Raw genomic sequence first — 21,701 nt, 5'->3', positions numbered from 1 at the left:
GCAGGATAATTGACAAGAAAAATATTAAGATATTTACATGGGATGAAGCAGAGAGAAATGAGCTCAAACCTGTATACATAAGGGCCACGTTGGGTCACTACCGGCTTTCCTCCGAGAAGAACTTCCTGTGGATTCAGCACCTCAAATAAATAGACTGAAAAGAAAAATGGCACCGGGAGGTCTTTCCACAAGTTGAATGCCATGCCACTGGGATCAAGGCGCACATTCTGTAATGACAAACATGTGCTCCATCAGAGGTTGTTGTTGTTCATTACTTCCCCTTCTCCCTAGGGTCTCAGGGTGGGTTGCAACCATTTAAAAGACAACATTAAAACCAACTTTTAAAACCTTACAATTACAAAAAAATTACAAACATGAAAAACAACATTTAGTAAAGATAAAAAGTAATAATAAAAAGAAACAAAAATTCATATGGCTGGGGGAGGAAAGCCCTGAGTGTATCTTATGTGCCACGTAGCCAATATAGCGTTTAACCAAAAAGTAGCAGAGAATTAGGCAGATATGCCAGTTTCTGTAAAAGGAGGGCAACTGAGTAATAAAGAAAGGAGGGGATATTAAAACAAAGAAGGACAAATGGGAAGTAAAAGACAATAACAACAAACTTTATTTATTTATTTGCATAGCCCACAGGCCATTGCATAAAAAAAAACATATTACAGATACTGATAAAAACCATATATAACCAATAAAATGAGCTGAATCGGGATTCGGCACAATTAAAACAAGAATAAATGAGATCTTAATTATGAGGGGGCACTGTTATTCAGCTGGCAGCCCTCAATTTCATGGCCCTCTCAACAAATCTGGCTACCTTCTCCGTTGTCTGGGTATTCTGGTCTGCCAGGAGGAAAAACAGTATGTCCTCGGACGAGTGGCCTGGAATGGCGAGTATAAGCGGCGTGACGATCTCTTCCCTCAGGTCTTTATATAAGGGGCAAGACAGGAGTACATGTGTTACAGTCTCCACATTACCGACTCCACAGGGGCAGAGTCGATTCTGGAATGGTGTTTTTGAGAATCGGCCTTCAAGAACAGCGGAAGGTAGCATATCTAATCTGGCCAACATAAAAGCTCGTCTATATTTTGGAATAGTTAGATTGGACAGGTATGCCGCCTGGGAGTCCAGGTAGGAGGGGGGAAGGTGACTGTACCATGCACTGAATTTCTTAATGATGGCCAGGTTATTTTGCTGTTCAATATTCTTCAGGCGCTGGTTTATGAGGAAGTAAAAGAGAATACAGTTGTTTATTTCTCCTGGAACACATCAGCAGAGCATGAGTTGCACCATATTTACATTCTTTGGCACATATTCTGGGAATTTTTGAGCTAGCATCTGATCTAATCCCAAAAATAAGAGGAATGCACTGCCCAAGTTTTGAGATGAGGCAAGCCACAACCCAAAATTTTGTAATTAATGAGTAACTTTGTCTCTGAACCCTGAAGGGCCAGTCCCCCACCCCTGGGAGCTGGTGTTTGTGCCCTGTGTGCAACTCAGGCTAGGCTGCTTGGAACCAGCTGCGAGGAACCAGTGGCCATCCAGATGTTGGGCAGCATGACCAATGTCTAGCAACATCTGGGGGGCATATGTTCCCTATCGCTGAACCAGAATGCAAAATTACATTGATCGCTTATCAGTTCAGTTAAAGTGTATTTCAATCAGTGTTTGAACAACTCTGCAAATGCACAATCCTTTGCTGGAGAGCCATTTTGGCATCAGCTGCCTGCCTAGGTCAGGCCTTACAGGGTGGTCGTAAGTGGCCTGCTGCAAGAAACGTCATGGTGGGGGAGCAAGGAACCATGCTAGAAGAGAGAATAAATGTATAAGGACACAAGGAAAGCCCTTTTGGCTCAGGCCAAAGGCCCATCTTGCCCAACATCCTGGTCTCACAGTTTCCAACCGGGCGCCTCTGGGAAGTCCAAAGGAAGAACCTGCGTGCAACCTCCCCCCACTTGTGATTATTCCCAGCAACTGGCATTTATTGAAAGGAGAAACAGAGCTAAAGGGGAAATACAGAACCCCTAAGTTACTGAATCACTAACAATATCCATATATAATTTTATTTATACATTAAAAAAAAAAAATCAGGGTCTAATTCACATCAGTTATCCTAGTGCCTTTGTAGTAAATGGCTAGAACACTGGGAGAAAAAGTTTACTTCTAAGCAAGTGAGATAAAATATTGCCTGTATCATTCCACTTATTTCTCTGCAAATAAGGCCTACTCTGCAGTATGCATTTAAAGCAGTATTATGCCCCTTTAAAAACAGCCATGGCTTCCATCAAACAATCCTGGGAACTGCCGTCTGTTAAGGGTGCAGAGAGTTGTTGGGACATCCCCTATTCCTCTCACCAAGGGACATCCTCCCCCCACCCCCAGCTATAACCACCTCCACAGAACACTTCTGACTCCCAACTGTGCCAATCACAAGATGTTTTCTGGCATATGTGCCATAATAGCACATGATGTTCTGTCAGGGTTCATAACTATCCAATGCAGGGGATTGAACAAACAGCCTATTGAAAATGGACATGTTACGAGCCCTGAGATGCTACTGCGGGTTTTCTCCACACCAGATTAAATCCTCAGCTTCAAACAAAGTTCCATGTAAAAGGGTGCTTTCTGGGGCGTAACACAACTTGCAAGGACAACTTGAGCAGAAGCCTGATCTTTTGCGGTGGGAGAAGAACTTGGAGAACTCATTATATATGCTCCAGTTAGAACAGAAATTGTTTGTAGTGCCATCAAAATGAGGTTTCTTGAGAGTGTGACAGCTCAGAGAGAGCTTGGAGAGGCAGCTGGTTCCCTTTAGAGCAGGGGTGTCAAACTCAAATTCATCGGGGGCCGCATCAGCAGTTTGGTCACCCTCAAAGGGTCGGTTGTATCTGTTCACTGTTACTTGTACGGGGACCTGCCGCCTTTGCTCCCTCTTTTGTAGCCCTCTGGGAGCTGGAGGGTGTGCAAGGCACAGCTCGCTTCCCCTCGCCTCGGCGGGTGGGGGTGAGAGAAAGGCCAAGCTAGCAACAGGCAATGGCCTGCTCGCCTATCCCCTCTGGGTGGCTCACAACCTTCCCACCGGGAGAGGAAGCAGCCGCCGCCGAGGGGGCATCCAGCGGGCCGCTGGGAGAGACGTTTAAATTGTGGCTGAACTTCGCCAAGAGCAACCCCCACTTGCTCGCCTCTTCATAGGGATCGGCAATGGGGAGCCTGCGGGAAAGGCGCTTCCTCCACAGCAGACGTGCGATCTCGTTGGACAGCCCCGCCCGCGAGCCCCAGCTTCCCCTGCCACGCGTGGCACGGAGGATCGGGGCCGCCGCTTCCCAGCCCCAGCAGAGAGCGCGGACCCGCAAGGCGTGCAGGAGCAGCCGCTGGCATCTCTCTCTCTGGCTGATGGGAGGCATGCTCCTGAAAATCACCCATAACTTGGGAATTCCCTCTTCCCACTCCTGCTCTCCGCCATCCCCTGGCAGGGAGCGAGCGGCACTTTCTCCGCCGCACCGGGCCGATTCTCTCTGAGACACGCGCCAGGCTGAGGTTCGCTTCGCTCGCAGCCTGAGCCCGAGGCTGCCTTGCCAAAGAGAAGCCTGTGCAGCCTATACCGGCTCGGCCAAGCGCCGAGCCGGATTTTCAGGAACAATAACAGCGCTGGGGCTGAGGGAGCCGAGCCGCGCGGCCCCCTCCCTCCCTTGCTTGCCCGCCCCGCCAGCTCGTCGCCAGGCCGCCTCCCCCCCCTACTCGCCCCTCGCTCCCCCCACAATAATGTACGCCTTCGTGCGGTTCCTGGAGGACAACGTGTGCTATGCGCTGCCCGTGTCGTGCCCAAATCCCGGCTCAACTTCAACAACCAGAAGGTCTACACGGCTACACGGGCCACATGAGGTCTGGCGGGCCGGATTCGGCCCGCGGGCCTTGTGTTTGACACCCATGCTTTAGAGTCAGTCATTTGGTTATCAGAAGATACTTGGCTAATTGATCGATCAAAAACCACAGCAGGAATCAAAGCAGTTTAAGAATTGGGCCCAGCGACTGAGTGGGCAGGGAGCCAGAGAGAATGCAGTGGTAAGAGTTGGTATAACAGAGACCAAAGAGACTGAGCTACAAATTATGAATTCCCTGACTTGAAATTTGTCTGCTATGAACTCATTAGGCAGCCCCAGGAAAGCCACTCTCTTAAATTGGTCCTATCTGCAATAGGTTTTAATCTGAGTCACCCCAATGGATGCAGAGCGTGATGTTGCCTTGGACATTTTAATCACAAATGTAGTCTCTGTCTTCCCAACAAGGTATCATTTAAACTTGCAAGAGATTGCATTAGAGGGAGCAAATGTAATATACAAGCGTGATGTTGGGAAAGTATTAATGAAGCTTCAGAAACCAAGGATTACAACAATTTGGTCCTCAGGAAAAGTAATTGTATAAGGTGTCATTTCACGGTTAGGCAACCTAACAAAGCACCTTTTATAAGACTGCTGCACATTGGACTAATAGCAAAAAAAGAAGGGGGGGGCAACACAGCTGAAGAGGTGCAAACTCTTGGCCATGGTGATAAACTCCAGTGCCTTTTGGGTTTTATTTGGAACAGTGCTGCACTGTAAAAACAAATGTTTACAAGATACAAAATTGCTGCTTTTTACAAGACATTCTATTTCTGCAGTAATATCCAACTGTTTTAGGAACTCCACTCTGGATTTGTCAACAGTTTACTCCTTGGTCTTTCTTTTCTACTGAAGATGTCTCACAAGGCAGCGGGCACAGATTGTTCCTCAGGGTTTACTCCCAAAGCCTTTCTCACGAATGAGCATAGCTGCAAAGTAGCGGAGGTTTAGCATCAGAGTTTTTCTTCTGCTAGATGGTTTACCTTCCCAGGTTGATGAGCCCCATCTGCCCCCTCTACAGTAAGTGCAGAAACCACCTTCTTGATCGTTGGACCCACTATTAGTCTTGTCCACTCCATCCGCTGGGGCCTGTCTTCACATGCAGGGGGTGTCCCTAACTCAGTGAGGGTTTGAGACCCATTGGCTACCCTCACCTGGTTTAGCCAGCCAGTCAAAGTTGTTCCTAGGGTGTGGCCACTGTCACATGCTGACAGCTTCTAGGAGCCACAGGTGAGAGCTGAGTGCAGGGTGGGGACCAAAGGTGGACAAACTACCCCAGAAGAAGCATGACATGTCCCCCACCAGAGGTACTACCCCTCCCCTAAGACACACCTGTGACCATGTAGTTGGTGCTTTTAAAAGGCATTGTGCTACTGTTGCTCTTTGGTTTCTTGCCTCTCATAGTTGTAATGCATATGATGTTTTAATACAGGGTTAGATACATGTAGAAGGTGCCAGGCTCAATCCCAAGGTAGAGCAGAGAAAAGCCCAGTTGGAACCCCTGCAGAGTTGCTGTTGCCAGTAAGACCAGTAGACAATGATAAACTAGAGGGAGTCATGGTCTGACTGGGAATAAAGCAGCTTCCCATGTTCTTGGGGTCCTCCAAATATTGCTGGACTCCAGCTGCCATCAGCCCCGGCCAGCATGCCCAATGGTGAGGGATCGTGGGCAAGCGTTCAAAATTAGCTAGGTGCCAGGTGCATTTTGCACCTTGCTTCTGACCACTTGTGAGCAAGTGAAGATGCCTGGGCCCCAAGATGGCACCTGACATTTCCACCACCTGGGGATCATTGGATCTGGACTGTTTGCACACACCAATACCCCATCCTGTAGCAGCAGTCACCATAAAGAAAAAGAGGTCAGAATAGACCAATATATATGTGGCTGTCCCTGGATCAAGTGACTTTCCTTCTCTAAGTTCTCAACCTGGCTCAAGGTTGTCATCTGAACTAGCCACATGTTTATCTGAGAATCAATCACACACAGTCCATCATTTGAAAAATAAGACTTTAGAGCCATCTTGCCCCCAAAAGGCAACTAGACTTTCCGTTTTGGTGACTGTAGCCTTGGTTTAAGGAGCCCTTTGGCGCCTAGCTTATATATTTGAGTTTCTACCACTGATCATGGAAGCTGTAGTCCAACTGTGTCCGAAAGGCCACAGGTCCCCTATCTGAATGGAGGATGTGTCCAAGAGGATTGGAGGAAATTCAAAGACTATTTGAAACAGTATGCAAAGATTGCTATCTAAGAATGGAATCAAAGGACATATAAGGTTACAGTTATGAAATTAGTTAGATTAGGAGATAAGAATTAGGTAATAGAATTATGTTTGTAATGAGAAATAAGATTAGAAGATAATGATGATTATATAATGTTTCGAAATTACTAAAGAGGTTATGCAATGAACGCAGAAAGAGAGGATGTGAGGAGGTCCCCCAATAATGTTAAGGAAGAGTATGAGGATAATCAAATAAGTGTTTTTGTTGAAATTTTTAGTGTTGTATTTTTCTTTGTATTCTTGTATTTGTATTTTTGTTTCTTTTGTAATTTTTGTAGTGTTTTGTTTTTGTTGTATTATTAAAATTTAATAAATTCTTATGGGGAAAAATGAATGGGGGATGTGTTATCTCCCAAGTGTGAGGAACAATTTTTAGATACAAAAGTGGCCAGAATGCAAGGCAAGGAATGTCTACTGCTAAGTGGAGAGAGACTCTGGCAGGCAGAACAAGAGAGAGGTTTTCCTACCGCGAGGCAGGAAAGCACCACCTGCACAAGGCCATTCTTGGATTCCTAGAATATTTGGTTGTGCTTAAATAGACCAAAACTGAAAATATTTGATCAGTCATAATCATGCGGTCACTGCGATAGCTCAGCAGTGCCTTCCAACTCTACAATTCTCTGTTTCTGTGTCCCCAAATTCCCTTCACAGGAATGTTTTTCTCAATGTTGACCAAATTCATTTAGGCTTAGTCCCTTTGCTCATTCTACAGCCTCAGCAGATAAGATCCAGATAACAGAAGGCAGGAAAGGGCGGGAGGAAGCCAACTCCCCCTTCCCTTACCTCTAGGAATATTTTGCAATGAGGCTCCTATTTGTGCATTAGAACAGGAAGTGTTTCTGCTGACGCTTATGTAAGACAATGTCAGCTGCTCAAGCCCAGGCCTCCTGCCTTAACACGAGACTCTGACCACAGCTGGACCCATGGTCTATTGCACCACCTGCCTGAGTCTTGCAGCTTTCCCTATCATTGTACCTCCACTTTTCAGATGTCCCTTAGGCAGTTGCAAAATGCTTTCTCCTAAAAGTCCTCCCTACTGTATTTATTTAGGGCTTGACTAAGGCAGTTCCTGTTTATTTCCTGAAAAGCAGAAGTAAAGGATAGGGTTGCCAATAATTGGACTATAGTTATATTAAATCTACAGCTTATTCCTTCCACAAACAGCATTGCCTTTTCATCAGTAAACCTCATGAGGTTTTCCAAAGGTGAAGGACTGTTCAACTGAAGTCCCCCCAGATTATGGTTTGAGCCAACCCCTTGGCCACGCTGGTGGTGGCTGATGGGAGCTGGCACCCAGGCACCTCTGAAGGGCCACAGGTTCCTCATGCCTGGCTTAGGCATTGGAGTCGGAGTTTCCTTTAATTACAGCTGCCAAACCTCTTTTCTTGGGAAACTGTTGTGGCCATCTTTAAAACAGTAAAAAGTCTAGCTTTGTAATCCAGACATTGCAAGTGTATGGTCTCCCCTCTTTTTATAGGAGCTGGACACATTCATTATTCTGTACCAAACAATGTAATAATAATAATAATAATAATAATAATAATAATAATAATAATAATAATAATAATAATAATAATAATAATAATAATAATTATTATTATTATTATTATTATTATTATTATTATTATTATTTGTACCCCACCCATCTGGCTGGATTTCCCCAGCCACTCTGGGCGGCTTCCAATAAAAATAAAATACATTAAAATATAATCAAATACATTAAAATATAAATAAATTAAAATAAAATGTAGAAAAGCATTATGGCATAAGCTCTTTTTGGAAATAGAAGCAAGAAATGTTATCATGAAGCTGCAGTCTTATAACTTATGTACATTTACCTGGTAGGATTACATTCCACTCTAAAATTGAGTGGGACTTCTTCTCAGTAAAAATGCATAGGGTTGCATTGCCTTCTTTAAGATGTACACATACTCTTATGCCAAGGAATTGTGGCCCTGCAGAGATTGTTGTGTTCCAACTCCCATCAGCCCTAAGCTAACACAGCTGGTGATGAGAGCTGCAGTCCACCAGGGTACCCCGCCCCTGCCCTCCAGAGATCACACGCGCTTGTGGTGGAGTCAGGAGTCCATAAAACACAAGAACAGCCTGTGACATTCCAAGGCAAAGCTCAAGTGTCTACAAGATAAGATGAGTGGCTCCACTCACAGCAGCAGAAACTGGTATCAACAATTTAATACAACTTTGCTTTATAGAACTGTAACATTACAAAGGACCCCAAGGGTCGTCTAGTCCAACCACCTGCAATGCAGGAATCTCAGCTGACATCCATGACAGATGGCCATCCAGCCTCTGCTTAAAAACCTCCATTGAAGGAGAGTCCACAACCTCCTGAACAACTCTTACTGTCAGAAAGTGCTTCTTGATGATTAGTTAGAATCTTCTTTCTTGTAAGTTGAAGCCATTGGGTTTGAGTCCTACCCTCCAGAGCAGGAGAAAACAAGCTTGCTTCATCTTCCATCTGACAACCCTTGAGATATTTGAAGATGGCTTTCATCTCTCCTCTTAGTCTCCTCTTTTCCAGGCTAAGCATATCCAGCTCCTTCAACCATTCCTTTTGTTTCCAGACCCTTGATCATCTTGGTTGCCCTCCTCTGCACACATTCCAGCGTATCAATATCCTTCTTAAATTGTGGTGCCCAGATCCTTCCAGGTGTGGTCTGACCAAGACAGAACAGAGTGGCACTGTTGCTTCCCTTGATCTGGACACTAGACTTCTGTTGATGCAGCCTAGAAGAGCACTAGCTTTTCTTTTCTTTTCTTTTCTTTCTTTTTTGCTGCTGCTGCTGCTGCATCTCATGTGTGACTGTGTGTGGAGTTTTCAAAAAAAATATATATACAAAAGAAAAAGAAACACAACCTTTAAATATCTCCCCAAAATAAGATGGGTATAGGGTCAAGAATAAATCACTACACTGGCACTTTGGCACAAAGAGGAAGAGAAAATAAGTAAAAGGACAAATTCCATTTATAGCGAAGACAAAAAATATATATAATGTAATCCAATCTCTGTTTTACGTAGCTAATGTGTAATTGGCATATGAAAAAAGTTACACCATACAGCTTGAATGTTTGAAGCTTCTCTTTCCCTTGTAATAATTGTAACTTTCTCCAATATTCCAAAGATTGTTATCTCTGTGTATACTTTGTTGGAAGCCGCCCAGAGTGGCTGGGGCAACCCAGTCAGAATGGGAAGGGTACAAGAAATATATTATTATTAGTAGTAGTAGTAGTAGTAGTAGTAGTATAAAATAAAACAACAACAACAAGTTTACCAAAAAGAAATACAAGGTCACTCCCACCAAAGGTGGAAGTATGTGCCTTTAACAGGAGACGAGGTTACAAGCAGGCATAATATCTACCAGCTGTGCCAAAGTTCTGCATCAGCGGTGCAATATTTTCATTGACATTTCACAAATACCTGGTGACACAGATTTAAATGAGTTTTTTATCCACTCGCTCATTCAGACAGACTTCTCTACTGCTATATGCAAGCCATCTTCCCATATTTTCATCAGGCCCAATAAGGAACCTGTTTGACATAGCTTTGCAATGCTAATTTAACATTTTTGAGGGTGGTGCAGGGAATAGCCTGAACTCAAGTGAATCCTACATTAACTGAATGGGTCTTGAGGACAAATAAATGCCAGGCCCTATCTGCACTAAACATTTAAAGCAGCAATCCTACCACTTTAAACAGTCAAGGCTTCCTCCAAAGAATCCTGAGAACTGCAGTTTGTTATGGGTGATGAGTTTTAGGAAACTCCCTATCACAGCTGTAGCTGGGGGGGGGGTGTCTAGCCATGGCTTCTGCCCCCCACCCCCAAGCCTCCAGAGAGGCGCCATTGAGGCTCCGAGCCTCCCAGCATGTCTGGGCTTCAACCAGAGAGAAGGATGGGAAATGGAGGGCAGCCACAAACTCCACCTTTCCCCTTTCCCCAAGAAGCTGAAGAAGGCTCATTTACAACAGAATGCACGCATGGAGAGGGAGAGTTGGGAAATCTGGAGAGGCTGTGTGGTTCTCCCCAGTGAAGAAGAAAATGGGATCCCCTGTGGGTTTTTGCTACATGTGAGAAAGAAATTCTGGAGGAACAGAGGGAGAGACAGGAAGCTGAGAAAGAGAATCAGTTGGGCTAGATGATCCTTGGGGTCCTTTCCAACTCTACAAGTCTATGATCCCTTCAGAACTTTGAATGTGTTTAAATAGCTATGGTTGAGTTATTTCACAGACTATGCATGATCTACACACAGGGAAGTAAGGGGTGTGTGTGCATTTTTCCTGCCAGAAGCAGTTCCCTGGCAAGCTCTGGTCAGCCCGGCTGCATTAGGAATGCAACAGAAAGGCACCTTCTACCTTAGACTTGCAAAAAGCATTTATTCACCTCACATGGAACCTAAAATCATTACAAAATTATCATTTCCTAAAATGAGTAATCAAACAAAAATAAAATTGAAAGGAATCTTGTTGAAGCTTACTCAGGAGTAAATTTACATGTCAAAACTCCTTGCACAGAACCAAGAGGGTTGGGCTTTTTCCTCAAAGAGGGGGGGGGAAACATTTTAAAAGGAAACACCAGAGGGTCTTGGCTGATCTTATGGAAATGCAGTCTTTTAATGATCCTGTGACCAAATAAATCCAATTCAAAACCTGACCAAATAGACAATTGCTGCACGCAGAGTGGGTGGACTTTGACAAACAATTTGCTTTTAGTGGAAGGGATACTCATTTTCCCTTTGTTCATACAGTAATAATACTTCCTAGGATTCCTTTGTATTCAAATGATATATTGCCTACTTTTATGTCCTTTACGAATAAATGTACTGAGGGGTGTGTGTGCTTCTATGGATGGATGGATGGATGGATGTGTATGTACACAAACATGCATCCGGGGGGGGGGGGGTGGAGTGCCAAACTGGGTCTTTGGCCCAGGTGACAGATAGCCTAGTTTCCGCCCTGCTCCCTATTCCCCTTCCAGAGCTACAATGTCCAGATTGGTTAACACTCAATCCCTCTTCTCAGGGAACTCTGGGAATTGTAGCTCTGTGATGGAATAGAGTCTCCTAACACTCACAGCCCCCTTTAAAAACTACAGGTCCCAGGATTTTTGGAGGAAGCCATGACTGTTTAGTGTGATGTGATGATGCTTCAAATGTCTTCACTATATATTTGAAGTAAAACAAACTTTGGCATTGACTCTTCACACATACATAAAAATGAAAGTTCCAAGAGGACAGGAGAGTGTTCAATCTACCTCAGAAAGTTTTTTCACGATTTCTCCCCTTCTCAAAGAACACTGCACAACGCAAGTGTCTTTATGCTCTTCTTCTCTTTTGTGGCACACAGTCATTGCACTTTGCTACTGCATAACATGTTCGGAGGTTATCGGTCAGCTCAACAACTGGTCCCCACCTGCCCTTAAACCTCTTGTAATCCTCAAGAGTAGGAGGAAGAAATGTCAGCTGACACCAGACAAGACTAAACAGTGTCCTAGAGTGCCTTGCATGTGGGTTTTCTGCCTCAGTGACCTGACACAGCAATTTAATTCTTACAGTTCTGCAGTGCAAGTTTGTTGGACCATCAACTGAAAAACGCCCACAGACATAGCACTTCCTGTTTCCAGAAAACGGAGGCTGCAGTGGGAAGAACAGAAGCATGACCTCATATTTTCAAATGTATGTTCAGCGCTATTTCTGCAAATGAGGACCCCAATTCTGCAGCAGAAAGCCAAGATTCTGAAAGTTTTGGATAATCATAGTTACAGGTAGGTAGCCATGTTGGTCTGCCATAGTCAAACGAAAATAAAATAAAAAATTCCTTCCAGTAGCACCTTAGAGACCAATTAAGTTTTTTCTTCGTATGAGCTTTCATGTGCATCACGAAAGCTCATACCAAGAACAAACTTAGTTGGTCTCTAAGGTGCTACTGGAAGTAATTTTTTTATTTTATTTGGATAATCATGTTTTTCCTAATTGTTACTGCTTCCTGCTCCTTCCTGAATTAGCCAATGAGGGATCATGAACACTTTTGCAGAGTGGGTGGACTTCCTTTGAGCAGATATTAACGTGATGAGGGAAGCACGAACAGAAGCTTAGTGAGAGGAAGCTCACAAAGAGCAACACCTGTGGTGCTCTTTGCTAGCTTGCCCTCTGACCTGCATCAGATATTCACGGTAGCCCTCCCTCCGTCACAGCACAGTTGAAATCACAGCATTTGCTGTTTACCAGTTGAGGACCCCAAAGTGATTTGAGAGCTGGTTCTTAGCCTCTCTCTGCCTTGGCCTCAAATCCCAAATACACACACACACACACACACACACACTCCCACCTTTCAGGGATAAATTATAACAGCCCAGCAAAGCATCTTATGATAGGCATTTTAGGTAAGGAACCCTTTCCACATCCCCTCTACTTCTTCAGATTTGCATCGCCTTATTTTATCCTTTTAATTTTAATGGTAGGTGACCTTCCTACCAGTGAGAGCCAGTTTGGTGTAGTGGTTAAGAGCGGCAGACTCGTAATCTGGGGAACCGGGTTCATGTCTGCACTCCTCCACATGCAGCTGCTGGGTGACCTTGGGCTAGTCACACTTCTCTGAAGTCTCTCAGCCCCACTCACCTCACAGAGTGTTTGTTGTGGGGGAGGAAGGGAAAGGAGGATGTGAGCCGCTTTGAGACTCCTTCGGGTAGTAAAAAGCGGGATATCAAATCCAAACTCTTCTTCCTAGCCTGATGCTGATTTGCATCCATGATTTGTTGCTTCATGGAAGATGCCCAAGCTGCGTGCACAGAGCAGAGCAGAAATCACACCCACCCACACTGCTACAGGGTGTGCCTTTCCCCCACAGTTAAAGGAACCATTACATGAGGTATGTGCCAGATTTCCAGAGTGAAGAGGAACTGTCTATTCTATCTGGACAAGCTGTTGAGTACAGAGTGGATAGCATATAGCAGGGGGACCCCACAAGCCAGCATCCCTAATCATTACCGAGGACATCACAGCTCAGCAGTAGAGCATCTCCAGCCAGGGCGAGGAAACTCCTGCCTGAAACCTTGGAGAGTAACCATCAGTCTGTACAGCCAATGCTGAGCCAAATCCTGCCCTCATCACACATCCCAAACAGAAATAAGCACCAGAACTTCTTAGATCTTGGAGAAAGGGTTTTAAGAGGAAGGTTTCATAAGCAGTTCACTTCAAAGGCTATATTACAAATACAGCTGAACTAGAGGTTATGCAAAATGTGCAGTTAAATAACATCCTTCTGGGCCGTCTAGAGGGGCTGGGAGCTGGGGGCACTGTTATACAGTGGTTCCGCTCCTTCCTCCTGGGCCGTGTTCAGAAAGTGGTGTTGGGGGATGAGTGTTCAAACACCTGGGCTCTCACTTGTGGGATACCTCAGGGTTCTGTCCTCTCCCCCATGCTTTTCAACATCTATATGCAGCCGCTGGGAGAGATCATCAGGGGGTTTGGACTGGGTGTTCATCAGTATGTGGATGATACCCAGCTCTACCTCTCTTTCAAATCAGAACCAGTGAAGGCGGTGAAGCTCCTGTGTGAGTGTCTGGAGGCGATTGGAGGATGGATGGTGGCTAACAGATTGAGGTTGAATCCTGACAAGACAGAAGTACTGTTTTGGGGGGACAGGAAGCAGGCAGGTGTGGAGGACTCCCTGGTCCTGAATGGGATAACTGTGCCCCTGAAGGACCAGGTGCGTAGCCTGGGAGTCATTCTGGACTCACAGCTGCCCATGGAGGCGCAGGTTAATTCTGTATCCAGGGCAGCAGTCTACCAGCTCCATCTGGAATACAGGCTGAGACCCTACCTGCCTGCGGTCTGTCTCGCCAGAGTGGTGCATGCTCTGGTTATCTGTCGCTTGGATTACTGCAATGCGCCCTACGTGGGGCTACCCTTGAAGGTGACCCGGAAACTACAACTAATCCAGAATGCGGCAGCTAGACTAGTGACTGGGAGCAGCCGCCGAGACCACATAACACCAGTCTTGAAAGACCTACATTGGCTCCCAGTACGTTTCCGAGCACAAGTCAAAGTGTTGGTGCTGACCTTTAAAGCCCTAAATGGCTTCGGTCCAGTATACCTGAAGGAGCGTCTCCACCCCCACCGTTCTGCCCGGACACTGAGGTCCAGTGCCGAGGGCCTTCTGGCGGTTCCCTCACTATGAGAAGCCAAGTTACAGGGAACCAAGCAGAGGGCCTTTTTGGTAGTGGCACCCACCCGGTGGAACGCCCTCCCATCAGAGGTCAAAGAGAAAAACAAATACCAGACCTTTAGAAGACATCTGAAGGCAGCCCTGTTTCGGGAGGCTTTTAATGTTTAATAGTTTATTGCATTTTAATGTTCTGTTGGAAGCCGCCCAGAGTGGCTGGGGAAACCCAGCCAGATGGGCGGGGTATAAATAATATATTATTATTATTATTATTATTATTATTATTATTACTACTACTACTACATGCCTAAAAAAAATAATACTACTAGATGCCAAGGGAATCAGTTAGCACTGGGCCTGTAGCACATGAGGAAATGAGCTCAATTCCTTCCCTCCTGTGATGGATCTGGGGAAAATTTCACCTATTGGGGGCAATCTTTTTAAAACAGCTCTCTCATATTAAGTGTCATGGACTGGCTGGATGCAGAGGAATGTGGGAGGCACCAACTGGGGAATGTCCAAGAGAAGAAGGCTCAGAGCCAAGGATTGATGGTGGGGTGACAATAAGTGGTCAGAGGGAGAAGAGAGAGCAGACTGGGAGTAGGAGGTGTTGGAAGCTCAAGAGGCAACAGGGATTGGTGAGCAGGGGGACTCTGCAGCATAGAGAAGTCCAGCTGAAGCAGGAGAGGAGTGTGGCCAAGAGGCAAAGATGAGATAGGAGGTCTCCCCCTCCTGCTGCGACCAGCTCCCCTCCTCCCACTTGTGTCTCAGAACCAGAAGAGGTATGAAGAGGCATTGCTTGGGAAGGACCCAGGAAAGGAGATGATTTAGGCAGCTGTGGGAAGGCAGGGACCTTCAGTCTCCACAACTGCCTCATGGGGCAAGACCTATCAGATTTGCTGTGCTCATTACGCCTGGCATTCCTGAGCAGACCTTGTTTCTTCTAATAAAGAGTTAACTTCACTTAGTGATTTATTGCTGGCTGGCTCCTGACAGAAAGAGATCTGCTTGATCTGCTTATAGAGTTCACCACACCTCCGGAGCTGTGATCATAACAGAAATCTCTCCCACAGACACAAACACCAAACATACTCCATTTAGCCTTTGTGGGGAGGAGGCAGTCATTAGGAGCATTTTAAATAAGGCTGATTACAACACTGAATATTAAAATGTTTAACACTCAGGCATAGTCACTAACGTGCATTTACGATAATTAACTATGCTGTCCCAATTTCCATTCAAATGCACAGGATGTATAAGATCAGCATCCTTCCCAGGACAGGTAAACAAGCTACCTCAGGTGCATGCTGGTCAGGCTCTCTTCCCTCTGCAGCCCCAACCCAGACCAGTTGGGAACTCTATTTTGAAGGCAGGAGAAGCATAAAAACATAAAAAGCTGCCTTATACAGTACTGAATTGGATCATTGGATCATATGTAGATAGCTTAGTGCTGTCTACACAGGCAGCTTAGTGCTGTCTACATACGGCCATGACCACTACTCCACGCAAGAAGTTTATCAAGTTATGAACTGAAGAAGACATACCCAGAATGCTGTCTTTGACATGATAAAAGTTTGCTGTATATTATTTGACATTACAAGAAACCTTTTGCCCTATACATTGGTCTACGTGTTGCCTTTTTCATATTCATAGTCTACATGGGCAGGCAGCAGCTCTTTCAGGCAGGAGTTTCTCCCAGCCCTTCCTGGGACCTTCTGCTTGTAAAGGAGCAGCAGCAGAAGAGCAGTTGGGTCAACTTCAAAGCAGGGAAAACTTTTGTTATGATCTTCCTGCTATGCTACTGCTCCCCCCTGAAGGAGAGGAGAGACACTGGGCCATCCCTGGGGGATGCTGGACCCACCAGCCACTGATTTGCAACAGCTGGCCTTGACACCAGACTTCTGGAAAGGGGAAATTGTTGGTTTGATGTGCATGATTTTTGGACTAGGGGGAGGTTGAGGTTTTCTTTATTTGCTAATTAGTGGGACAGAGTAGTACTGCTTTATTATTTGAGTATTGTTAATGTTGTACACTACTATTTATATAGCTGGTGTTTTTTGTCCTCCATGTATGTTATATGAAAAATTAATATATTATATTATTCCCCCATACTATTATGTATTGTACTTTATTATTATTATTTAATGTAAGCTGCTTGGGGACCTTCAGGTGACAAGCAACTAATAAGTATCTAAGAAATTAAATACTAGCCAGGACAAACAGCCAGCATGGCATGACCACGAAAGTATTGGGTCCAGGTTCACATCCCTATTTAAATATGCCCCTCACTGGGTGAAGCACCTTTCTACTGATCACTGCTCTCTGAACCTAACCTACCCTGCAGGATTGTTAGGAAGGAACAAGGTGGACGTGAGCCACTTGGAGGAAGAACACGATACATTCACAAGTATCATAGGTACTGTAATCGTTAAATGGATCCTCCATATTCAGATGCGACAGTTGGCAGAGATAAACAACTGGAGGGGGTTGTTGCTTTCATGCCCCACCTGGGAAGCAGGAGGTTGGAACAGATATTTCCTCTGATCCAGAAGGACTCTTTGGTAGTCAAAAAGAGAGCCTCCATGGTCAGGGTTTGTATACCTCAGAAGACCAGTTGCAGAGAAGCAATATTGAAAGCAGACAGTTGCTTCCATGCCCTGTTAGTGAGGATTTAACAGAAGCACCTGGTTGATCACAATGGGAAACAGGAGGCAGGACAGCAGGACCTCTTGGACTGATCTAGCAGGTCTCTTCTGAGGTCCCTAGAAGAGCCTCCATCTGTCGAGGCAGGGTGTCTCCAAGCGCCATATGCAGGAGGGTCAAACAACGAGGAAGAGCCCTCCATGTCACACCACTGCTGGGACCCTCGACTGAGAGGAGCCTGTTGTCTGCAGCTCTTCCGAGAGAGACACCAAGATGAACCCAAACTCAAGTCCTGCTCGGAGTCTCAATTTGGTGTGTTTGTTTACTAAATGTCTACCCCACCCTTCCTCCCAAATGAACCCAGAGCGACAAGCAAGATGTCGATTCGCATTTTTTAAAGCACCTTCAAGAACATCTAGCATAGTTTTGAAAAGGAGACCCCCTGGCCTCGAGAGGACCAACGTGAAGCCCCTTCTTTCAGCGTGTCTGCTCGAAGCCCAAAGAAGTCGGGAGCCGACGCGCGCCTCCGGTTCGGCCAGCCAGGCGCCACGCGGGAGCGCGCCGTGCCCACCTCGCCAACCCCGCGGGAAGGGGGCTCCCCCTCCAGCGCCCCTACCTTGACCACCTGCTCCTCCATGATGGCAGGCAGCATGACGACCAAGAAGACCCCGAAGCCGAGGCACAGGAGGCCGGTGATGGCCAGCCCCACGGCCGCTCGAAACGCGGTGCAGCAGCGTGCCATGGCGAGAAAGTGCCTCCTGGGGATCCGCCGACAGCCGCACTCCTACTCCGGCAGAAGACGCCGCGGCCGCCTGGCTAGCCCCCATTTACGGTCCCGGATTGAGGCCGGTCCCTCCCTGCGGGACCGCCCCTTCACGCTGAGGAAGACCGGCAAGGGCCGCCCCTTCACGCCGGCAAGTGAGGGGGAGGCGCTTTGGCTTCAGGGACCCGCGGAGGCGGAGGCGGAGGCGCAGACGCGATGGTGGGAAGGGTTGCTCGTGTACGAAGCCGGCCCGGCTCAGTTCCGCGGGGCTGGCGAGCCGCTCGGCGTCTTGACGCCGGGGGTTCGCCTTGTGGGACGTACTTACTCGGGAGTAAACATGCTGCGCGCGCTTTCCGGCGAGTATAGTTCCCTGGAACGCAGTGGCGCTTCTTTCCGAGTGGGCTTCTTCAGGGTGGCAGGTCTGCCGCCACATACCTGAGCGTAAAGCCCCAGTTGAACCCACTTCAACCTGCAGTGGATCGTGTAAAACGCCTTGTAAACACGTAGACAGATTGGTGGTAAACAGAACATGTAACAGGAGTTCTGTAGCCTCTGAAAGCCTGCACGCTTCCAAGTCAAGTTCTGACTCATGAAGCTCTTTAAGGTGAAGGATCCCAGTATCTTCTGGAACCTATCCAGACCCTTAGTTCTTCATCTGACGCCCCGCTTGAGGTCCCAGCTCCTTCAGCCTGCACCTTCTTTGACATAAAAGCCTGCCTACCTCCCCACCCCACTCCTGGTTTTTGGTTGACTAGCGTATCATACATTCCCAACATTTTATGAAAATAGGGAAACATGGGACATTCCGGGATCAAATCGGAAACTGGGATGGCTTTTGTAAATCTGGGACTGTCCCTGGTGAAAAGGGACACTTGGAGGGTCAGGTATTTATCCAATTTGTCTGCTGCCAAAACTTACTGCTGCCTTTATGAGGTGGCTGTTTTGTGTATTTTTGTAGGAGTCCATTACTACATCTATGTTTTTAAATACAGTATGTCAGAAGCTGCTTGTAGGCTTCTAGGTAACAAGCAGCTAACAAGTCAACTTACTATTACTATTATTTTAAGTTAATATGCAACAGAGCAAGTTCCTTCAATGTTACTTTGGACTCTGATGGCAGGGCACAGCACACACAGCTGCTCCTGATTGCAGGCCCCTAGCACAGGTGTGGGGGGACCTTTGGCCCTCAAGGTGTTACTAAACTACAACTCATCAGCCTCAGCAAAGCATGGCCAGTGGCCAGGGATGATGGGAGTTGTAGTTCAGCAACATCTGAAAGGCCAAAGATTCCTCACACCTGGTTTAGAGATCAGCCCTCAACCCTACAATAGAGCAGACTTCACTGGGCAGGGGACTACAACTCCCTGAATGCTTGCTTTTAGAGCCAAAAACTGCCCCTTGCCATTGCAGGGGGAGAGCAGCTGAACCTTGAGAAGCTAAGACAGAGAGATGTGGAAAAAGTGGGTATGAGAGCTGTGGTTTCCCCCACCCGGAGAAAATGGGAACACTGTATACGGAATGCATAAAACCGTTTATTATAGACAAGAGAGGAAGTATCTGTGCTGTGTGCATACATCTACACATAGGAACAGACATACCCCATCAATTCCTGCATTCTACAGAAGAGTGCCTCCTGTCAAAACCATTTGCCATACTGGGCCACTAGGGTGCAAGCAAACTGCCCTTTGGAACTCGGTCCTATTACACATCTAGCAAGTATTGCCTCTGTTGTCTTGTTAGTGCCTAACCCTCCCTGGATTCGGAACATCTAAGTAGCTAATGGCCAGTCTCCCCTTCTTGGGTAAGGTTCTGGAGCACTCTTGGAGGAAACTGAATTTCTAGATTCATTTCAATTGTTTTGGCACAGAAACTGCTTTGATCACCTTGTATGATAACCTCCGTTGAGAGAGACAGGGAAAATGGCACAGTGGCACAGAGTGCCTTCCATCAGGGATAGCCTAACTTCTGTTGTCTATGCTCTGGTAACCTCTGTTAGATTACCGCAACACATTTTCAGCAGAGCTGCCTGTGAACACAGTTCAGAAACTTCAGCTGGTGCAGAATTCAGCGGCCAGGTTGCTCACTGGGAGCATAGAACACCAACCCTGGCCTGACTTCACCAGCTGGACCACCTATCCCCATACAAACCAACCTAGACCCTGTGATCCTTTGTGGCCCTCCTTCGTGTGCCTCCTCCACAAAAGGTCTGGAAGGTGGCAACGCAAGAACGGGCCCTTTCTGCAGTAGATCCATTTGTGGAATGCACTCCCTAGGAAGGCTCGCTTGGCACCTTGGTTATGTATCTTCAGTATCAAGTGAAAACATTTATCTGTAACCAAGCCTTTGGCTGATTTAACATTCTGTGGCCTTTCAAATTATCTTTGTGGGAGGGGGATTGATTTATTTTTATTATGTATTTTATGTATTTTGTATTTTTATGTTGGGATCTATCAATGAAGGTCAGTACACATATTTAATAAAATTTCAACAAGCCTTTCAATTGGCTATCCAAATGTTATCCTTATTACATGTGAAAGTGTTATTACATATTTTAAAGTATATTTTTAATCACTTTTAAGGTATTTATAAATGGAATCAAATGAAATGTTTCTAAATTTGGCTTTAGCTCTCGATCCTAGTCACAGGTCACAAAAGGCTTTAGAGCAGGCATAGGCAAACTTGGCCCTCCAGATGTTTTGCACTAAAACTCCAATCATCCCTAGCTAACAGGACTTGTGGTCAGAGGTGATGGGAGTTGTAGCCACAAAACATCTGGAGGGCCAAGTTTGCCTATGCCTGCTTAAGTTAAAACCAGCACCTTAAATTGAGCAACTGTAACAGTATGTTTTCATAACTCCTAACATAATCAAGAGGGAATTGGCTTCCTATACATCAGCTGAACTTTCTGGGTCTTTTGGATGTAGCTTGCAAAGCCAGTAACGTATTGGTTACCTTTTATGATGGGCCAGGGGCTATCATCACTTTTATCTCTTAAATGCAGTTTACCCTTGAGCCTGTTAAGCAACACATTATTTCACTGGTCCTTTTGATAGCACAAATTAGCTCAGCTACCACCTTTACTGATGTTTTAAGATTTCATTTACTTGACTGGCTACAATGTCTAAAGGTTTCAAGCTCACATGATACTGTGATTGACATATAAAGCTTGAACAAGCCTTATCACAGCCGTATTATCTATTGGTAGATTCATGGGAGATTTGCAGTAAAAAAGGGCTTAGCAGTAACTTTAAGCTGCTAAACTTAAGGTGGCCTCTGACAAGTGACCTTGTGTTGCAAGCCAGAGTAATCAAGAACACAGGCCAGACAGCCAAGGATCCTAACATACCCATTATCTCAAGAGTAGAGCTCTTTTGGCCATTTCTGCAGGCCATTGCTGCAATCTTAAGCAAGTCTCACATAACTGTGTGATTGGTGCAGTAACTCCTCCACTGATTAGTGTTGGGCTCAGAATAGGGCCAGGGACACCAGGGTTCAATTCCTCCCTCCACATAAAGCTCCCAGAGAGACATTGGACCAACCAGGATCCTCTTTCAAGTATTTTTCCCCGATTTTGTTGTTGTAAGCCACTATGTATATTGTTTTAATGGAACTGTACACCACTGAATGTGGCAGCAGCCTGGCTGCAAGGAAATGAAAATTTCCATCTACACATGCTTCACACAATAGAACGCTTGTTAAAAGGTTTTACCTGCAGATTAGTGTCAAACTGTATTAGAGCTCAGCAGCCCACATTACCAAAGAGCTATTTTCCAGCACAAGAAAGAATTGACCTGAGAGATGTTAGCACCTAAACACACAGAGCCAAATTATCACTGTATGATTTTTCAGGCAAGGAACAAAATTTGGACTGCTCATGAGGTATCAAATGTTGAGGTCTGTGGTGCAGGAGATTCCGACTAAATTTCAGCAAGAACTTTGATAG

At 45.9% G+C, this 21,701-nt stretch overlaps 1 protein-coding gene across 4 annotated transcripts in view; it reads right to left on the bottom strand.

Annotated features, from left to right (window-relative positions):
* SCARB1 (scavenger receptor class B member 1) overlaps positions 1-17,811 on the bottom strand; it is a 58,001-nt gene extending 40,190 nt beyond the window's left edge. For 2 of the 4 annotated variants that reach the window (XM_033174532.1, XM_033174533.1), the window contains exons 1-2: positions 17,612-17,811; positions 70-227 (exon numbers count right to left, since the gene is read on the bottom strand). In XM_033174532.1, the coding sequence (XP_033030423.1) occupies positions 70-227; positions 17,612-17,737 (284 nt within the window). In that variant the 5' untranslated portion in view covers positions 17,738-17,811. The remainder of the gene's footprint in view (positions 1-69; positions 228-17,611) is intronic. The other 2 variants (XM_033174534.1, XM_033174535.1) reach the window with 2 other exon arrangements.
* Between the last annotated feature and the right edge of the window lie 3,890 nt (positions 17,812-21,701).

The sequence above is a fragment of the Lacerta agilis genome, chromosome 17 (assembly GCF_009819535.1).
Source record: "Lacerta agilis isolate rLacAgi1 chromosome 17, rLacAgi1.pri, whole genome shotgun sequence".
NCBI classification, from domain to species: domain Eukaryota; kingdom Metazoa; phylum Chordata; class Lepidosauria; order Squamata; family Lacertidae; genus Lacerta; species Lacerta agilis.
The sequence above is the reverse complement of the archived record's forward strand: the minus strand, read 5'-3'. Positions and strand labels throughout refer to the sequence as shown.